We start from the raw sequence: 18,560 nt of genomic DNA, 5'->3' as shown, positions 1-18,560 counted from the left end.
TTCACCTACCGCCCACCATGACAGTCCAACCAAACCGCCTACCCTTACTCCTAGCCTCCGTCGGCGTGATTCTCTTCGTTGGCGCCCTCCTCCACCAGATGAATGGTGTGCCACAAACATGGAAAGATTCTCTAAGCAAAAGTGTCAGCGGTGTGGGAAAGACGAATCACATTACGACATCACAGCCAAGTTTCTATGACATTGCGCTTTCGCATGGGACGGATAAGGTTACCAAACATCATTATCATCATATGTGAGTTCATCAGCATTGGTGGCAAAGAAGTAGAAGAGAAGCTGACAGTGACGAATAGGTATCAGAAATACCTCGAACCCTACCGAAATGAGCCTTTGAAGTTTCTTGAGATCGGTCTTGGTTGCGATATGTCGTACGGTCCGGGAGCTTCGTATTATACTTGGCTCGAGTACTTCCCATACGTGGATTTGTACTATATCGAGTACGATGCTGCTTGTGCGGCGAAGTGGGCGAATGAGACGACTGGTGCCACGATCTTTTCTGGTGATCAGGCGGATGTGGCGTTCTTGAATAGGTTCATGGGCGAGGCTGGGATGGATTTTGATGTTATTGTTGATGATGGTGGGCATAGGATGAATCAGCAGAGGACGAGTTTGGAGGTGCTTTGGAAGGCCGTGAAGCCTGGAGGAATCTACTTCTGTGAGGATTTGCAGACGAGTTATTGGTGAGTGTCCCAAGATGGCCGAAAAGACCAGTCCGGGTACTGACCAGGGCTACCAGGGATGACTATGGTGGTGAAAAGGCGAATACTGGCAAGGTGAAGACCATGGTGAGTTCTGCTTTTGGTGGAGAGTTCCCAGCGTTGAGAATCTGACTGTACTGACGGGGATGGAACAGATGGCAATGATCAAAGAGCTGGTAGATGACCTTCATGTCGGTCCGGGAGGACACGCGAGAAAGCACGAGGTTAGTGTTGACATGATGTTCGTCGATTGTATGGAAGAGGTGTGCGCGTTCAGTAAAAAGGAGTCGTAGTTTTGAGTCGTAGTTTTGAGTCGTATCCCCATGCATCCTGTTCTTTGCAAAGTCAATTCCGGTGTCAGCTCATCAATGCTACAAGTGTTCTCCGCTGTGTTGATCAAGGACTCCTTGGACACCGAAATAGTAGTGCCGCATAGAGAGCAGTAGCATCGTCCTACTCCCAGGATTAGGCTTGTCGGAAGCTGGATCCGCCATCACATCCACGGGTTGTTTGTTGATGCCCATGCATCTGTACCAACAAAGCAATTGTGTGTGGCTCTCAGGAGCAGAGGCAATGGTATTGAAATCTCTTCATCCCGCGTCTCGTTGCTGCAAGGTTGCTCCTTTTGCTCCCCGACTATGACAAGAGGGATAGCGTGGAATGCTGCGGCTCAAGGCCAGCTATCAATTGTGCTTGATGAGGACGCGGGAGATGGTCGGCATGATACGCGGATGTGGTATCGCGCCAGTGTGTGACGTGTTGTTTTCTCTTGCAAACAAGAAAACAGTGATGACTTCATGGCGGATACGCGATCAAAGCGAACGCTCCGATACCACCACCACAGCTTCGGTAGCAGTATTCAAAGTGCAGTGTAAGTCGGGAGGCTGGTACGGCGGTCCACGGTACACGGATAGGAGGACTTTGGTGCGATGCTTGGGTGTCTACGGTTCGCTTTGTGAAAATATCCAAAGAAAAGTGTCTCCGGGCGGACTGCGGGCTGCCAAGCTTGGCTCAGCGACCAGGGTCAAGCCGCTTGCAAGTCGAAGCGGCCTCGCCTCGCGTTGTTGTGTCCGTCGTCGTCCCCCATCGAAGGGAAGGCATCAAACATCCTCCACCACCACTCCGCCTACTGCCAGCTGCCAGCACCGGACCGCCACGCGCCCCTCGACAAACACACTTCTGCCATCGCGTGAAGAGAGGCAGACATGCCATCTGCCGCCGAGAATCATTATCCCCACGACACGCGCTTCTGAGACCCGCAACGAACTCTGCGTGCGACTCGACCAATTCGGCACCCACCCGCCCGTACCTTCACCCACCACTCCAAAGTCGGTCGGCCTGGCATTCGCCCATACATCCTACGCCTGAGCCCTCCTCCCGCTGTCTTGTTCGCTCAGCAATTGCAAGCTTACCGTTGTCAAAGGGAGACATCGACAGAAGTCAACTCGACCACGAAGGCCACTCGCAGCACAACCCATCGCTTCATTCAGCTTGCGATCCCACCACAATGCCTCCTTCAGGTCGTAAGGGCAAGACGCGCGTGCGTAGAGCACCTGCAGCTACCGAAACCCATGAGCCGTCTGACGTTGACACCGCTGATGCCATTGCAACTCCGTCGCGAGGCTCGAGGAAACGCGCGCGCGGAGCTGACACCGCCGCTCCTGCTTCTCGCAACACGCGGAGGAAGATCAAGGATACACGAGCTCTAGACCGCGAAGACACCGAAGGCACAGAGCCCCACGAGCCGAGCGATAATGAGACCGAGACATCTATGCCAACGGAGCAGGAGATCATTCAATGTCTGAAGGTCTCCGACAAGCAGGTCAACGCTACCGAAGATTTCGCCAATGACCTTCTGGAAGGACAGGAGAATGTGCCAGGCTACGGCAAGATCGCTGGTCGCGACTGGATTTTCATCATTCGAAAAGTAGAGGTCAACATTGGAAGACCTGAAGCTCATGAGAGATTGCCTGTCAGCGATGATGGTGCTCGAGGCACCCCTACTGCGAAGACTGTTGTCGACATCGACCTGGGCCCGGATCGCCAAGTCTCCAGACTGCATGCTGTCATCCACTACGATGGCGAGCAAGGACGCTGGATCATCATTGTGAACGGACGTAATGGCATCCGTGTCGACAATAATCTACTGAAGCGCGGCAGTCAGTCCTACCTTCGTAACGGCAGTGTAATCGAAATCGCAAACACTCAGATGGCCTTTATCACCACTCCAACTGCTGAGAACGAGAGCCCTATTTGGGACGCCTCGATCATTAGACAGGCTCAGAAGTCTTCCGAAGAGGATGACGACGGCGAAGATGATGCACGCAATGCTGGTCCTCGCAGCCACGCTCCTTCCGGACGCAGTCACCTGCAAGACAGCGGCATGTATCAATCGGACTACAACGGCCAGCAGCAACAACAACAGCACAATTCGCAGCATCGCACACATCCACACTCGCAACGCGCACTGCAGGCCACCCCTGGTACGCCCATGCGTGGTGCGCACTCGTTTGTAAAGTCATCGCCGGCTGCAAACTATGCTCGAGGCGTGATGATGGAGTCTACTGAGACCATTGACTACTCCGCAGACAACGCCAAAGATCTGAAGCCTCCGCATTCGTATGCTCAGCTGATCGGAATGGCCATTCTTAGTACGCAAGAACAGCAAATGACATTGAACAACATCTACAAGTGGATCATGGCCAATTACGCATTCTATCGTTTCAACACAGGTGGCTGGCAGAACAGCATCCGCCACAATTTGAGCTTGAACAAGGCTTTCACTAAGATCGCACGTCGTACAGATGAGCCTGGCAAGGGCATGAAGTGGATGATTGAGCCTACTGAATTTGACAATTTTGTGCAGCAGGGCATGAAGGGATGTCGGCGACCAAATCCAATTCCAGGTACTCAGAGTACCCTGGGCTCACCAAATAGTCCAATGGATCGCATTCGGGCTGGTGGCAAGCGAGAAGATGATACAACGCCACCACTCAACCCATACCCACCTGCCTACCCATCTGCGATGGAAGCCTACACTCCTGATCGCGGTCCGCGTCGCCCTGTGAACGGCAACCTGGGCAGTAGTGTAGGCCTGGGCATTGAAGGCAACAGCTTGGTCGACTACGACTACCCGCAGCGCTCGACGCCGCGGAACGGCCTCAATGCCGTGGCCAATGCCGCAGGGTCTCCTCCCGCGCTTTATGTCAATGATGACGGTCGCGTCGGTCCTTTGGATACCCCGTTCCCGCTTCGACCTTCGCAGCGCCTGGCACCACCCAGTACTTTGCGACGACCTAGTGACTTCATCCAATTCAGCAGTCCCGCGCCATTCTGGAAGATGGACGGCGTCAACAGCACTCCCTTCCGGCCATTTGATCTGAGCCCATTGAAGACTCCGTTTCCAAATCTCAAGAAGGCCATTGCCGAAGAGCAGAAAAAGAGCGAAGCAGAGGAAAGCTCCCCAGCTGAGAAGACAGATGAGGAGGAGAAGCCTGCGAGTGATGAGCCAAAGTCAAAGGACAGTCCAGTCGTCCCGTCGAGCAGTCCACCTCGCGCAATTGGTACCGGCCCTGCGCTCGATGCCAGTCCGACGCTCAGTAGGCCAGCGACTGCTGTTGCCAAGACACTGAGCCAACTGGCTAACGCTGGCAAGGTGCAATCTCATCACGCTCCGGAAAAGACACCGCCAAATGGCAATGGCTTGGCGCCTCCTGTGCAACAGCACACTCCACCCACGACCGTCATCAGTGCACCAAGTCATCCAGCTATTCGGCAACATGAGCTGCCACAGACTGCTGTGGCGAACAGCTTCGAGTCTGCTGGATCCCAGCGGGCAGTATCACATGGATACAGTAATCCATATGCTGGAACCCATGGTTCACACTCCAACGGATATGCCATGGATGATGCCGAGGAGGATGGGATCGATCTTGCCAAGTAAGTTCCAGATGATGTGTGTAAGATATTCGAAGCAATGCTAATCCGATGGTAGGGGCTTTCAACCCATTGGCGTGTTTCATCAGCGCAATCATTTAGCGATGGGAATGGCAGGTGCTCCTGGCTTTGGACGCTAGTAATCCAACCGCATTCGAAGCGAACTGTTTCTCCTTTAGAAATCGGAAGCATCAGCATCGAGTAGCCTTTTTCAGCATTTGGCATGATTGGCGTTCTGGCAACGCATAGCGTAACGAAACTTTAGACGAGCGAAATGATAAAGGGAATAGGCTGCACTGCATCACGCTAATGCAATGGAAGGAGTTGTTGGTGTTCAGACTGTAATTGAGACATTGTTGTTTTAGGGATCATGCAGAATAGGAAGAAGAAGAAGAAGAGGGAGAAGATTTTTCTGCACTCTCCTCTTTGATTGCTTTCATAAAACCAAATGGTAATTTCCGTGCCAGCTTAAGTGTCGGGGAGATCACCCATTTTCATACTTTTTCCACTTCACTTACCGAAGTCATCCCAGCCACCATCTTTACACTAGTCACAAGAGGAAAAAAGCTTACGTACTAGTGACACGATCACGGACCTAGGTAAGCAGAAAGCAAACACAACACGATCTTCATTTCCTCGTCATTGTCTATATCTATCGCTCTCTCTCTCCGCGAAAGAATCCCCTTGTCACAAACTCTGCCGTCCCCTCGTCTCAATGGGCAAAACCAACATAGCCAAAAACGCGGCAAAAAACAATCCCGCACTAGCATAAATCGGAGCCTTGGGATCAGTTCCTCCAGCATTGACAGCCACGATCGGAGCACAAAGTCCCGCAAGACGATTCAAAAAACTTGAGATTCCCGTCCCAGTGCCGCGGTTCGGGGCGGGGAATACTTCGGGCGTGTAAGCGTATAGGACTCCGTACATGATGTTTTGGAAGAAGGCTTCCATGGATGACATTGCGAGTTGGTAGCCGGATGATGTGGCTCGGGTGAAGAGGATTAGGAAGATTCCTGAGAGGAGGGTGGAAATGGCCATGGTGCCTTTGCGGCCGATGTAAGGGATGTTGACGGTCCAGCAGGCGAGGATGGAGCCGGGGACGCCGACGATGGAGGTTATGGTGTAGTCGCGGTAGGTTTGGGAGATGCTTGGGCTGCTTCCGCCGCCGGCTTGGGAGAGGTATTGTGGGAGGAAGGCGTTGAAGAGTGGGTAACCCATCCCGATCGTTGTCCACGTGAACCAAATTAGGACTGTGCTGATGGCGAGTCTCTTGCCGTGAAAGAGAGGTCCCATGCGTTCTCCGCTGAACTTGGAGAGTTGGCGTTTGATGATTTCGCCGGTAGATAGCTTTGCATCGTCGACGTCTTCTGGATTTCCGCCGATGGCGTTCAGAATGTCTTCTGTCAACCAGGTCTTGGAGCCGTTGAAGTATGCGATTCCGTGGACGACAGCTACGGCTTCAGCTTGGCGGCCACGAGAGAGGAGGAATTTTGGCGATTCGAAGAGGTGGAAGAGGAAGAAGCGACAGAGGAACATCGCAAAGGTGATGGCGCCCAGAGTAAGGACGAGGTACCTCCAGCCCCAATTGTCTGGATAGTTGGGGATGAGTGCCCAGGCGAGCAGCGAGGAGATCAGCTGCCCAACAGGCCACCAGACCGAGAGCAAAGTGAGGAGATTGCCGCTGGCGAAGGGCAGGAACTCCAAGAACAGTGCGCCATCGACAGGAAGATTGCCACCAACTCCAAGACCAATGCCTGCATACAGCGCGCAGGTTCCAATCCAATTGGGTGCGCCTCCAGCTGCAAGTCCGAAGACACCAGCGAGCAGGAGAGTGAAGTTGAAAGCGAGTCGGCGTCCGATCACATCCGAAACAATGCCCCAGAACGATGCACCAATGCACAGCCCAAGAAAGAGACTGAGCGTCGTGTAGCGGACTTGAGTGTCGCTGACACCAAATTCGGCCGAAAGGCTGGGCAGAGTAAGAGCTACGCCTTGCAACCAGAGATTGTCCGCGAGCCAGCCAAACCCACATAGAGTGAACAACTGCCACTGATAACGTCCCATGCCGATGTCTTGGATCGCCTTGTTGATAACTGTGGACTTCTTGTCATAGGCCGCATTGTGGCCGGCTGCAAGGTCTGATTCCACTTCTGCTTTCAGACTTTCCAAGGAAAGGACTGGTCCTGCTTGTTCTCCGGCGTACGGAGGCATATCTTGCTCTGAGCCTTTCTCCGCGTCCTTCTCGGAGCTTGCTTTTGAATCCGTTGCAGTACTGCTTCTCCTGCTGGGAATAAAGCCGGGTTCAGAGACAGAAATGTGTCGTGCTCTGCATTTACATCAGTGGTTAGGGACGCATCAGCAAGATCGAATTTCTATCAATACTCACAGCTCCATTGGGACGAGAACGCCTTCGAATTCCGATGCATCATGTTTGGCGAATCTGTTACGTTGTCAGCGCAAGTTCTTCAAGTGTACCTCCTTCAGCCATAGCGAGCGTTCTTGAACGTACGGGTTGAGGAACTTGAACATGGACGGCATTTTTGCCGCTGCTGCTGTTCGACTGATTCCTGGGATGCTCTCTAAGCATCAAGCACTTAAAACGTATTCAACGAGTGTAACAGCGTCGAGGATCACAGAATTTGCCGCCGATTCTAGGAATTTGATGCTTCTGGGATGTCGTCTTTGGATATTCGCTTTGGCTGGGATGTTGCCTGTGAGATTTTGTGCTCTTGGATAGATGCCGATGTGTCGCTATGGCAGCAATTGGTCGGATTCGATGTCGAGAACGGTCCAGAAATGCGTCGCTGTCGTCACGATGCTGGCTGAGAATTGATGGACAGTGCTATTGAGGTACTCGTTCTGATTGCTGGCTAGATGTTACCCCTTCACAGATGTGACCGATATTTGCTGATGCTGAAATCTGTCTTGTCAGTCTAAGAGAAGACGACGACAGTAGTTGGAGCAGGATATATGTCTGTGTGTCCTCAGGTTGGAGCAGGAACAAAGTTATATGGGCGGAAGGAGACATTCTTCAATGCCGTTAGTCAGCGCGGCGTTGCAGCGAACGGATGAGTCCTCAGCGCGGCCTCGTCTGCAGGGCATCTGGACATATCCAAACATCTTCCCCCCTCCCAATTCACAGGTACGCTACATGGATCTCTCAAGGCCAAATGACGACAAGCACTCAAGGTTGTGCCAAGACCGATCCATTTGAAGGAAGCCGGGCGTGGCGGCCGTGCTTGACTTTCTCTTCAACCAACGTCACACTCTCGCAGACCACACATGCACCACGGATTGCTGCTTATGAGTAAGAGATGAAGGCTGTACATCAAATGTGCCCTCTCCGACTCCGAAGTCCAACTTCAACGTGAAAGCAACCCGAAAGATCAAGCCGCTAAGCAAAGACATCGACCACATATCGCACATTCCTCCTCTCCCGAAACCACAGTTCGGCCTCTTTCTCCGACATTTCCTGTCCCCTCGACTTCATGCTCTCAAGCAAGAGCTTTCGTGAAACGTCGCCGAGGCCTTCGCACACTGCTGGACCGCCGCAAACGAAGACCTTGGCGCCATCTCGCCACAGTCTGATGACATCTTCCCGCTCCTTCCACATGCGATCTTGGATGTATTTGCAGCCTTCCGATGCGTGACTTTCTTGACTGAAAGCATATCTGATATCAACAACGCCATGCTTGACCCACTTGTCCATCTCGTCAGAGTAGAGACGATCGCTTGACGAGGAGCGACAGCCCATGTACATGATGGCAGGAGCGAGCGAGCGTCCGGCAGCAATCTGCTGAGCCCTTTCTTGGATGAAGCCGCGGAAAGGTGCAATGCCGGTACCGGCGCCGAACATCAGAATTGGTGTTTGTGAAATCTCGGCCGGCAAATGAAAGTACCTGTTTGTAGCGCGGACAGAGACGAGTATCTCATCACCAGTCATAAGACCAGATAAGTAAGAGCCGGTGACTCCCACGTAGCGACCGTTTCCGCTCTTCGCGTCTTCGTCGATGACACCGTAGGTTACTGTGCATGAGGTGGCATCGACTAACGGTGAGGAAGAGATCGAGTACAAGCGAGGCTTGAGTGGCTGCAGCATAGCGATGAAGGTGTTGAACCCCAACCCAATACTTGTGTATCGCTCAAGAAGATCCAGTAACGAGACATGGCTTTCATCCAATTCTCGAAAAGCGCTTTCCGACTGCAGAGCGCGAAGTTCCTCTTTCTCCGTCGTGTCGCTGGTGCATGCAATGCAAGCCTGTATATCTCTCTTCGTCGCAGGCAAGGACAGCTCGACAAACCCTTTCAGGAGCTCCACGATGGACAAAGGCACGCCAGTTGGCAGGAATGTTGCAGCGCCAGGCTTGATCGTAGTCGTGGCCAAGGCAGAGATCTTGAAATGCTTCATGACTCGAGTCACTGTTTGCTGAGGATTGAGAGGCAGAATGGCCAGATAGTCTAAGAAGGTCAGCGGGACACCATGGTGTGGCAGAATTCTTGCTCACCTCCTGCTTCGTATGTCATGTTATCTGGCAGCTTGATCTCGAGATGACGCTTCTCTGGCTCACCATCTGCTGTCAAGCACCACGAACTCTTTACGATGCCCTTCCTAACATCTTGGCGAAGGTACGTGCTTCTCTCACGAGTGGCGACGTCCATTTCCAGCTCTGGTGCTTCTTGAGCTGCTCCCGATGATGGCGAGACGCTTGGCCAAAATGAACGGTCAGTCCAATCTTCAAACTGCGAAAAGATATCGCCAGCGGCGGCATCTGCAAATCCCTGTGCACGACAAGCGCAACGTTAGCAAATCATCACCGAAGCGAACAATCTCGCTGAACTCACTGCCCTGACAGTTTGCGTTGCACCATGCTTCTTGAAAAGTTCGTCGACAAGTTTCGGGATCCTGTGAAATGTCCCTGTCCAGTCTCGGTGACCACAGCCAAAGACAGCAAAATTGACTCCCTCAAATCGGCTCTCGCCAGGAGGCATGACTTCAAGCCACTTCACGAACTGGGCCGCGTTGTCCGTTGGTTGTCCTTCATAAGAAGCAGTGATCAATACTACAGGCTGTCCATCTCTTGGTATTGCATCCACGGCATCGTTGAGCTCCATCACTCGAGCGTCGAACCCATGTCGGCGACCTTCGAGAGAAAGCTTTTGAGCCAGAGCTGTGCATGTGCCTAGATCCGAATGTCAGTATTGGTCATATAGGGACCGTGGCTTCCCAAAGGGAGAGACTCGCCTGTATTGCTACCATACAGGATGGTCATCGGTTTCGCATCTTCCATTCCACTGTCAGCTCTGCTGATCGTGTCCTCGATCGCAGACCTGACTGCGTCTGGAGACGAGGCAAGCGCTGTTTGAAGAGTCGCGGCGGAAATACCGTCTCGAAGGGTGGCACGCATGTAAAGGCCCTCAGGCTTGATCGTCAAGGTCTGCTTGATTCGCATCTGATAGCCAGGATCATCCAGTCTGATGTTGAAGTTTTGTAATATCATCGCCATTGCAAGCTGGGCCTCCTGCCACGCAAAGGCTCGGCCGATGCAGGAGCGCAGTCCAGTGCCAAAAGGTTTCCATGCGGACTTTGGCAGCTTGTTGAATGCGTCACCTAGCATACGCTCTGGCTTGAAGTCGTTCGCATCCTCCCCATACACCTCGGGATCGCGCTGACACTTCGAAAGCAGACAGAGCACTTTATCATCTCGATTGATTGCGTACTTGCCGCCAAGGAGCTCTTCCACGTCATTGGGATTGTCTTTGCGAATGCTGCGTGTGAAAGCTGGCGCAGTCGGACACAATCTCAAGGTCTCTCGGAACACCGCATCAATATATTTCAGCTCCTGTAAATGCCTGACTTCAATTTTGCCACGACCCAAAACGCGGTCGACTTCCTGTTGTGCTTTGAAATATGCGTCTGGATGCTGAAGCAAGAACAAGAAAGCGAAGCTGAGGAGGCCGCTAGTGGTCTCGTGTCCCGCGATCTGAAGATAGAAGTGGAATGTCAGAAAATGGTTCAGAAACCATCAAAGTCTCCAAAGTCGACGCTTACCAAGAATGTGGTCATGTTCGAGGCAATGAGTCCATCGCTCATTTTCTCGCTGGTATTTGGATCTTTGCCTAGAACCATTGCGTTGAGAAGGTCTCGCTTGTTCGTTGGGTTATTTCGCCTCAGCTCCACGAGCTCTTTTGACACGGAGGTCATGTATTGCCTGTCAGCCGCCAGCTTCTGTATACTCTTATCCCAGGGCAGGAGTCTTTTGACGATGCTTCCGAGCTTCGTCCTGTCCGAGGAAAATGCTAGCGATGTGTTCATAGCTTGCACGAATGGATGAAGTTCGTCTTGGTAGAAGCTGTTGAAGCGATAGTCCATTGCGCAAAGAGCTATTGTGTCCAAGGTCAATCGCGTGAAATCTGATGTTACTAGTATTGAGTAGGATGGTCCTAGTCGCGCCCATTTGAGGACAAGCTGCGAAGCGATGTCATGCATCTCGTCAAACATGTCCTGGATTGCCAGTGGCCCAAAAGCTGGCATCAGGATCCTGTGAGCCAGCTGCCAATCCATGGTCTCTTCGCTTTCCGCAGTGAAAAGACCCTTCGAGCCACCACCACCACCCTGATTCAATGGATTCAGTCCATCTCCAGGCGCCTTCCAAAATCGTGATTCGTCGCATAGTTCGTCCAGAAGGGCCACATTCGCGGCGAACAGCCTTTCTCGGCCCATGATGTTTAATTTAAACATTCCGCCATATGTATCCGCAATGTTCTCAAGGCCTCTGATTGGCACTTCATCTTGAATATCAAGCAAGTTGCCAACAATTGGCAAGCCGGGCGGCGAAGGAATGTTGTCTCTGGGGCTTTTGCTCATTATGCTTGTGGCGGTGATATGAAACGCAATCTGTTAAGATTAACGCCGCAAAAGTCCGGCGAGGCTGAAGTATCAGTATTTCGTGCTGAGATAAGAAGAAAGTGCGAATTGAGTGAAGAGAAGTTGACAGCAGGAAGCCGAGGAGAATAATATACTTGCTATTGTGGTGGCTGCAGATGGAATCGGGCAAGGGCAGCAATAGTCACCAACAGAAAGTACAGCATGAGGGCATAGAAAGGACCAAACTTGACAAAGGGCAGTTTGAGACGGCTTGTTGCTCCGCACATGAGATGTTGAAGCAGGAAAGGAGCGCGCTGCGAAGTGAGTGCGCATCGGTTGCCCTTCCAAGCAAGGCGCCCCACCTTACGAAACTCCACTAAACTGTATTGGGAAGCCATGGCGACGAACGTCTTCTCTGCTCTGCCTCCTCAGCCTCGTACGCCGTATACCAGCACATCCTTCTCTGCTCTGCCTCCTCAGCCTCGTACGTACGCCGTATACCAGCACATCCTTCTCTGCCTCCTGCCTCCTCAGCCTCGTACGCCGTATACACAGCACATCCTTCTCTGCCTCCTGCCTCCTCAGCCTCGCACGCCGTATACACAGCACATTGGCAGGAAAAGTGGAAGTATGGTCTTCCGGCTTTTTGCGTGCACAATGGGATGACTGGACGTAAGGAGTAGGACTGCCCGGTCGATTCGCAATCAGGAGAGTGAGAAATGCAGAGGCGGGTTGAAAGAAATCGAGTGTCAAGGTAATTCTGTAGATCGAAAATAAAATATCGTAATCATCTCTTATTGGAAGGAAAAGTGCTTGGCAATCACTGCCATGTCCGCCAGCTTACATGCCGAAAAAATATTGAAATAGGCCAAGGAGCGTTCCTTAACAAATGCGCAGACCCGTGCAGTCCTGGAGAATTCTGATGATGTGAACCTTTTTCCGTTTCATATATACGCATACCGCCTCTTTCGCATGGCTACAACGTTGTCAGCAGTCTGGTCGTGTTACCGAGGGCTGAACGTAATGCTTACACCTTGCGACGAGGTCTTCGAGATCGTAGATCCCGCCCTTGTGCTTCTTTTGCTTGCTAGAGCCAGAGCTAGCGCTACGTCTTCTCGACGGGATCAATTCGTATGATTCGTCCTCGCTGTCTGGAAGGACGAGGACTTCTTTTGGCGAGACGTCGCTCGCAACGCTCGTGATGGCAGCCAATCTTGCCCGCTCGTCCATTAGAGTATGTATCTCCTTGAGCGATTTGCCGGCCCAGCTTGCAGCATGGCTGCTGGCGGCACTATCGGGCTTGACCTCTACAACTCGTACTACCTCGATGTTGTCGTCATCACCGGAATTGCTGGATTTCGATGATGATGTGTCTGACTTGTACTTCAGCTTCAATGGCTGTTTGGGAGCAGTAATTGGTGCTGCGGTGTACGTTGGAGATGGCCAAAACTTGTTCGCATGAGGCTTGGGTGGCTTGATCTTGGGCGAAAGATTCGGACTCGCGAACTTCTGCGGGAACGGTGTTGTCTAAGACTCTTCTTACACCTTCTCACTAAAACAGTGAGCAAACAGGCAAACAGTATAGGAGATACTAAAGGCCTGTAGATAGCGTAGATAGACTGATTATTAGACTCAGTTCCCTTTTTATATACAGCTTCAATAGGTTGAGCCCTCGCTTCCGTACGATCTAATATCCTCCGAAAGCTGAAATTGTAAAGACTAATTGTCCTCGATCGTTTCAATTCAGTTAGCAACCCTAACTAGCAAAATTCCCCTTGTGTCTCACTTTACGTTTGATCTAAGGAACTCTACTATAAGAGGTAGAAAGTCTCTACTATAAAAGGTAGAAAGGGGTCTAGGTACGGCTCGGCAAAGAGAAACTTAGATCTAACATCCTATATACGGCCTGTAACCCGTAACAGCGGAATTCTTAGCGCACGGCCCGTAACTCGTAACGCAATTAGCTATAACGGCTTCTACTTCTTATACTTCTACGACTCTAGTCGACAGTAATAGCGATAAAATACTCGTAACGTAAGACTAACTTCCTACTTAGGATCGCATTACCTAAACTAGAGCCTAAGTAAAGAACTTTAAGAGCCTTATTAAGGGTACCGAGAATATACCTATTAAACCCGAAATTCCTATCTGCCTAACTCGCGAAGAGATTACGACTTAACTCGGCTTTATAAAGTTAGCCCGCCTCCTCGATCTAGAGTAGAAGGCGGAAGTCTTAGTAGAATATAAATTTGCGCTATAAGAGTTCCGAGCCGAGACGCTTAAGTATTAGACGAAGAAAGACATCTACGACAAATACTCTAAACGTAAGAGAGAATGCCTCTCCTAGCTTGTATCTAAGGTATATCTATCTATTTATAGCTCTATTCCTGAGACCGATAAACTAAAGGTGTTCTACGAAGCTATCTTAAAGCATTGCTAGAAGAGTAAGTTACGTCGTCTTTAGGACGCTACTTATAAATAGCATACTACTCGAGAGTTCTATTACGATAGTATATCTAATTACCTTAACGATCGTACTCTATAGCGACTAGAGATACGTAATATTATAGGAGATCCTAGCCGAGTCTCTAATAAAGAGTTTATATTAGTTACACTTAAAGGCTTAGGAAGAGAATATAACGACTATAAAGCAGTATATAATCGCGCTTACGATATAGGTACTATCTTTATAGTCGAATCTCTTAAGACTTAACTACTTAGCGAAGAGACCCGGGTTCTTTAGAAGAAGAAAACTAAAGTAGCTAAGAACCTAAAGCGCAACTATAATAGCAATAAAGGCTCCTATAACAAGAGCTCTAATAAAAGCTCCGATAAGAACTCTAGCAACAAGAAGGAACGTAAGAAGCTAGACTACTACGGGAAATAGGGCAACTACGATAAAAGTAAATGCTAGACGAAGTACCCTAAGAAGATGCCTACTAAGAAGGACGGTAGAGACAAGCTAGCTTCGATATCGGACTAGCCTTTATCTAAGCCTAAATCTTAATACCTCGTAGTTAGAGATAAGATAAAATTTATTAAGCGACTAAAGCTAAGTAGTTAGACCTGTCTAGCGTTTAGAGATAAGGACGATTTCCTTATAGCCTTATAGAAAGCTCGAGAACAAGCCTCTATCCTAGAACTAGAGAAAGTCTTCGACCTGTCCTCTAAGTAAAAACTCCTAGATACTGCCTCTATATACGAAAACCCGAATTATTACTTCTAAGTCGAACGCAATATTTAGGGCAATAACAAACTAGCTCGTATCTACATAGTCGATCGATTCTTAGATAAATACGATCGTTATTAGGAAGAACTTCGGCGCATTTATAATTAAGTAACCTAGCTCGAACAAAGCATAACTAGTTAGCGTTCCGAGGATATAACGACTCGAGACACTAAAGTATAAGAGCAAAACCCTACCTAAAAGCCGCGATGCTCTAGTATATTATCTCCCTTAATTACCTCTAAGACCTATACTAACGACTCGCAGTTCTCTAAACTAGCTAAGCTTAGTAATAAGGAGGAGGTAGATAAAGAGATTATACGGACATATATTAGAAAAGGATGCGGCGCTACTTGTACTTGTAATACTGTTAGCATATAGGAAGTTAACCTAACCCTATTTTACATCCTCGCTACTCTAGATAGCAAGCTTAATCTAGATACCTAGCTACTAGACGGAGGTATAAGTATATATATTTGCAACAATGTTAAATAGTTTACCGAACTATATTCCTTCTAGTACTACCTTAGGACTATAGACGCTAACGGTACCCTATAAGTTTAAGGGGGAGGCAATGTTACTATCCTACTTATCGATAAAGACAGTAAGCCTTTCCCCTATAAGATAAAGGGTATTGTATTCGCTCCTACTAGTATATACAATCTCCTCTCTTAGTCTAAGATAGACAAGTTAGGAGTATTTAGGGCTTATGTTACGGGTAAGCAACGCGTACGCAGATGCTAGATGTAAGACTTAATAGGTTCGATAAAGAGCTAAGTCTATCTACGTGAATCCGAATAGTTTTGTGCGGTGCGCTAAGCGCTAAGCAGTGGGTTAGAGTCGCGTAGGCCGAATGCCTAAGGCTAGCGCTTTCTACCTAGGGCGTAGCCCTTTATATTACTCCCGTCCTCCTCCCCTTCCTTAGTAGGGACAGAAAGCCCCCCGTAGTTTCTATCGCTATTACTTCAACTATTAGATCTGCACTTATCTAAGCTTCTCTAGAGTGACGCGCTCGTAGTTTCCTCCTTCGCGATCGGGGTTTCCGCTACTTTCCGGTCGGGGTTGCCGTATCCTAGGCTTTAAGCTGTTTACCCCTTCCTAAAACGCGCCTTACTTGCACTCGCGCCTTCCGTTGCTTTCGCGACCTTTACTTCCGTATCGCTTTCTATAAGTATTAATATTTCTCCCTTCTTCTTCTTCTTCTTCTTTTTTCTATATACACTTCTACTACTACTACTACTACTAATACCGTAAGTCCCTCCCCTTCCTCCTCGGTTCCCTTCGTAAAATTAACTTTTCGTAGATAGCTCGTCGAATTTACTATGTTAGTTGCTGCAACTCCGGCGAAGACTACGCCGACTAAGCTGTAAGGTTTCCGGCTAATTTATCGCGGGGTCCGCTAACTTTTCCTAAGCCCTCTAGCTCGAGAGCTTACGCTAATTGCGCTCGTAAGAGAATTGCTTACGCCCTACTATAAGATATCGCGATCCCCTTGCCTAATCGCTCGCTAACTACTTAGTCCTTAAATAGCCTACGTAGCCTACGCTAACTATACCCGCGCGACCCGCGCTAATATCGCCGAGAAGCACTCCGAGCTTCTTAAGGTTCTTAAGGTATAGAAAGCCCTTAAGTCTCTCTAGCCGTAGGGGTTGTTGTCTAGGTAAGATTCCCGTTTCCCGCGATAAAACCCCCGCTAACCGGTTGTTTTAGCGCTGTCGCCTTAGAGGTAACGAACACCGTCGCTAATATCGTAGCTTAATAGAGTTAGACGTAAGTTCCTCGTTGCCCTTCGACTTTCTTTCGCTAACCTCTCTTTTCTAGTAGCGTTCTAAATGCCCTCCGTCTCGGCAACAATCGTATAGGTCTACTAGAGGAGTAAAGGTTTCCGGGGGTTTTCTAGTAGGCTCTAGGTGGTTTCGGATGTGTTATTATTACTTTTGTTGTAGTCCTAGGGTAACCTTCTAATTTCGGGCGGAGACCCGATACTTACTTATAAATACCTAAATAAAATTCTTCTTAATCCTAAATTATGTTTCTCTCCTCTACTGTTCTAGTAAACCTAAGTCGAATAAGTTAAGAAAATCCAAACTCTAGAAGTTAGTAAAAATCCTTAAAATCTATAAATCCGTTACTCCGCGGGAAAACTCTAGGTTACCGCGTTATTTCTTCCGTTTTCCTCTCTTCTCCTAATCTCCTAGAGGCCCGTCGTTCTCCTCGATTTGTCTATATTTCGCTTCGAAGTCGTCTAGCGCGGAGGTATCCGCGATATAGTCTAGGGGTTCCTACGTAGGCTCGTAGTACCCGCTCTATTTTACAAGTGCTTCTCGTCCTCGGCCCCGCTTCTTTTTCCGGGCGTATAGGATTTCTTCGACCTACTATTCTTTATGCGTCTCGAATAAGATAGGGTCCGGCTGTTCGTCGTCGGTTACCTATCCTAGAAGGGGGTCCCGGCTCGCGAGTCTTAGAAGGTCGGTATAGAATACCGGGTAAATATTGCTAGGTATCCCCGAGAGTCGTACTAAGATAGGCGATAATACCTCTTCTACCGTATACTTAGCGTATTTCGAGTCGAGGCTCTTCTTTAGTCTGCTAGTCTAGTAGTTCCTTAGGTCGAGCTAGACCTTGTCTCCGATACGATATACCGGCGCTAGAGTTCTAGTCTTATTCGCGCTGTCCTCTTGTTTCTGTACGGCTTCCGCTATCTATACTTAGTATAGATCTAAGATCTTCTTAATCTTGTCTACGAACTCCTCCGCCCGTTTCGCCGTAGTTAGCCGTCGGTCGATCGCTAGGTCCTCTTCTAACGCAACGGGGGAGGTAGATTCGTAACCGTAAGTCGCGAAGAAAGAGCTTATTCCTAGCCCCGCTTAGTATCTACCGTTAAACGCGAGTTCCGCCGTAGGAAGCTATTAGTTCCAATCGGACTGTATCTAGTTAATATAGTTCCGTAGGTACGCTTATATATCCTAGTTTGCGCGCTCCGGACCCCCGTCGGTTTGTAGGTAGTAGGCGGAGCTTAACCTCTGCTTTACGCTAAGTAGTCGATATATCTCCTTCTAGAAAGTGCTTATCCAATTCGTACCTCTATCGCTAGTAATAGTACGTAGTAGTCCGTAATACCTAATCTAGTATTTTAGAAACAAAACCGCGTATTCCTCTACCTTTATAGAGGGAGTACCGATAAGGGCGATCTATTTGCTAAGGCGGTCTTTAATTACCTATAGATACCGGTTCCTATCCGACTCCGGTAGGTTAGTTATAAAGTCTATCGAGATTTCCTAGAAGAAACGGTCGGGTACCGGCAGTAGTTTTAGGAGGCCGTGTTTGTATTCCCTCTATACCTTATTACGTCTATAATAGTTACAGTTCCGTAGGAATTGCCGTACCTGCTTCGACTATAGCGGCTAATAAAAGTCGCGACCTAGTATAGAAGCAGTAGAATCCCGGCTAGGGTAGCCGTAGAGCGGCGAGTCGTAGATCGACTAGATAATCTTCGTACGTAGCACGTCCTACTATAGTTCCTCGGCCCCTATATCTTTGTATTCGGTTTCCGTCGTCGCTAGGGCTCCTAGAACCTAGAGCTTACCGCGGTAGCGAAGGAACCCCTTAGGGTCTATTATATAATCCCCGATCTAAATCTTTGCTTTAATTTCCGGTTGCAATGTTCTATACCCCTTACGGACTTTCCGTACTACCGTCTAGTATACCGTATCTTTCTCGATAATGCTCTTCTATATATCGTTTATCTCTAGGTCCTAGAATAGTTTAGCGCTTTCCGGCGAAGGCTACGCGGGCTCCGTTTCGTTCGCGAGTAGGG

General features: G+C 49.5%; 4 protein-coding genes across 4 annotated transcripts; 1 reads left to right on the top strand and 3 right to left on the bottom strand.

The window, feature by feature from the left end:
• Positions 1 to 17: 17 nt before the first annotated feature.
• Positions 18 to 5,090, top strand: MYCFIDRAFT_86251 (uncharacterized protein; the record flags this gene model as incomplete). Its single annotated transcript, XM_007922476.1, has 8 exons — positions 18 to 253; positions 312 to 698; positions 755 to 803; positions 872 to 940; positions 1,371 to 1,465; positions 1,561 to 1,587; positions 1,860 to 4,655; positions 4,711 to 5,090. 8 exons carry the CDS (start codon positions 18 to 20, stop codon positions 4,790 to 4,792), a joined length of 3,741 nt encoding a protein of 1,246 aa, XP_007920667.1. The 3' UTR covers positions 4,793 to 5,090.
• Positions 5,091 to 5,339: 249 nt separating this feature from the next.
• On the bottom strand, positions 5,340 to 6,863 carry MYCFIDRAFT_76544 (uncharacterized protein; the record flags this gene model as incomplete). Its single annotated transcript, XM_007922278.1, has 1 exon — positions 5,340 to 6,863. The coding sequence occupies one exon, from the start codon at positions 6,861 to 6,863 to the stop codon at positions 5,340 to 5,342; it is 1,524 nt and encodes a 507-aa protein (XP_007920469.1).
• A 1,183-nt stretch (positions 6,864 to 8,046) lies between these two features.
• MYCFIDRAFT_27347 (uncharacterized protein) lies at positions 8,047 to 11,517 on the bottom strand (the record flags this gene model as incomplete). The annotated part of the gene is made up of 5 exons (XM_007921619.1): positions 8,047 to 9,110; positions 9,158 to 9,431; positions 9,495 to 9,832; positions 9,868 to 10,633; positions 10,702 to 11,517. The coding sequence occupies 5 exons, from the start codon at positions 11,515 to 11,517 to the stop codon at positions 8,047 to 8,049; spliced, it is 3,258 nt and encodes a 1,085-aa protein (XP_007919810.1).
• A 158-nt stretch (positions 11,518 to 11,675) lies between these two features.
• On the bottom strand, positions 11,676 to 12,747 carry MYCFIDRAFT_76542 (uncharacterized protein; the record flags this gene model as incomplete). Its single annotated transcript, XM_007922277.1, has 4 exons — positions 11,676 to 11,831; positions 12,010 to 12,277; positions 12,478 to 12,493; positions 12,549 to 12,747. The coding sequence occupies 4 exons, from the start codon at positions 12,745 to 12,747 to the stop codon at positions 11,676 to 11,678; spliced, it is 639 nt and encodes a 212-aa protein (XP_007920468.1).
• Positions 12,748 to 18,560: the final 5,813 nt, after the last annotated feature.

Source organism: Pseudocercospora fijiensis, assembly GCF_000340215.1.
Source record: "Pseudocercospora fijiensis CIRAD86 unplaced genomic scaffold MYCFIscaffold_1, whole genome shotgun sequence".
NCBI classification, from domain to species: Eukaryota; Fungi; Ascomycota; class Dothideomycetes; order Mycosphaerellales; family Mycosphaerellaceae; genus Pseudocercospora; species Pseudocercospora fijiensis.
The sequence above is the reverse complement of the archived record's forward strand: the minus strand, read 5'-3'. Positions and strand labels throughout refer to the sequence as shown.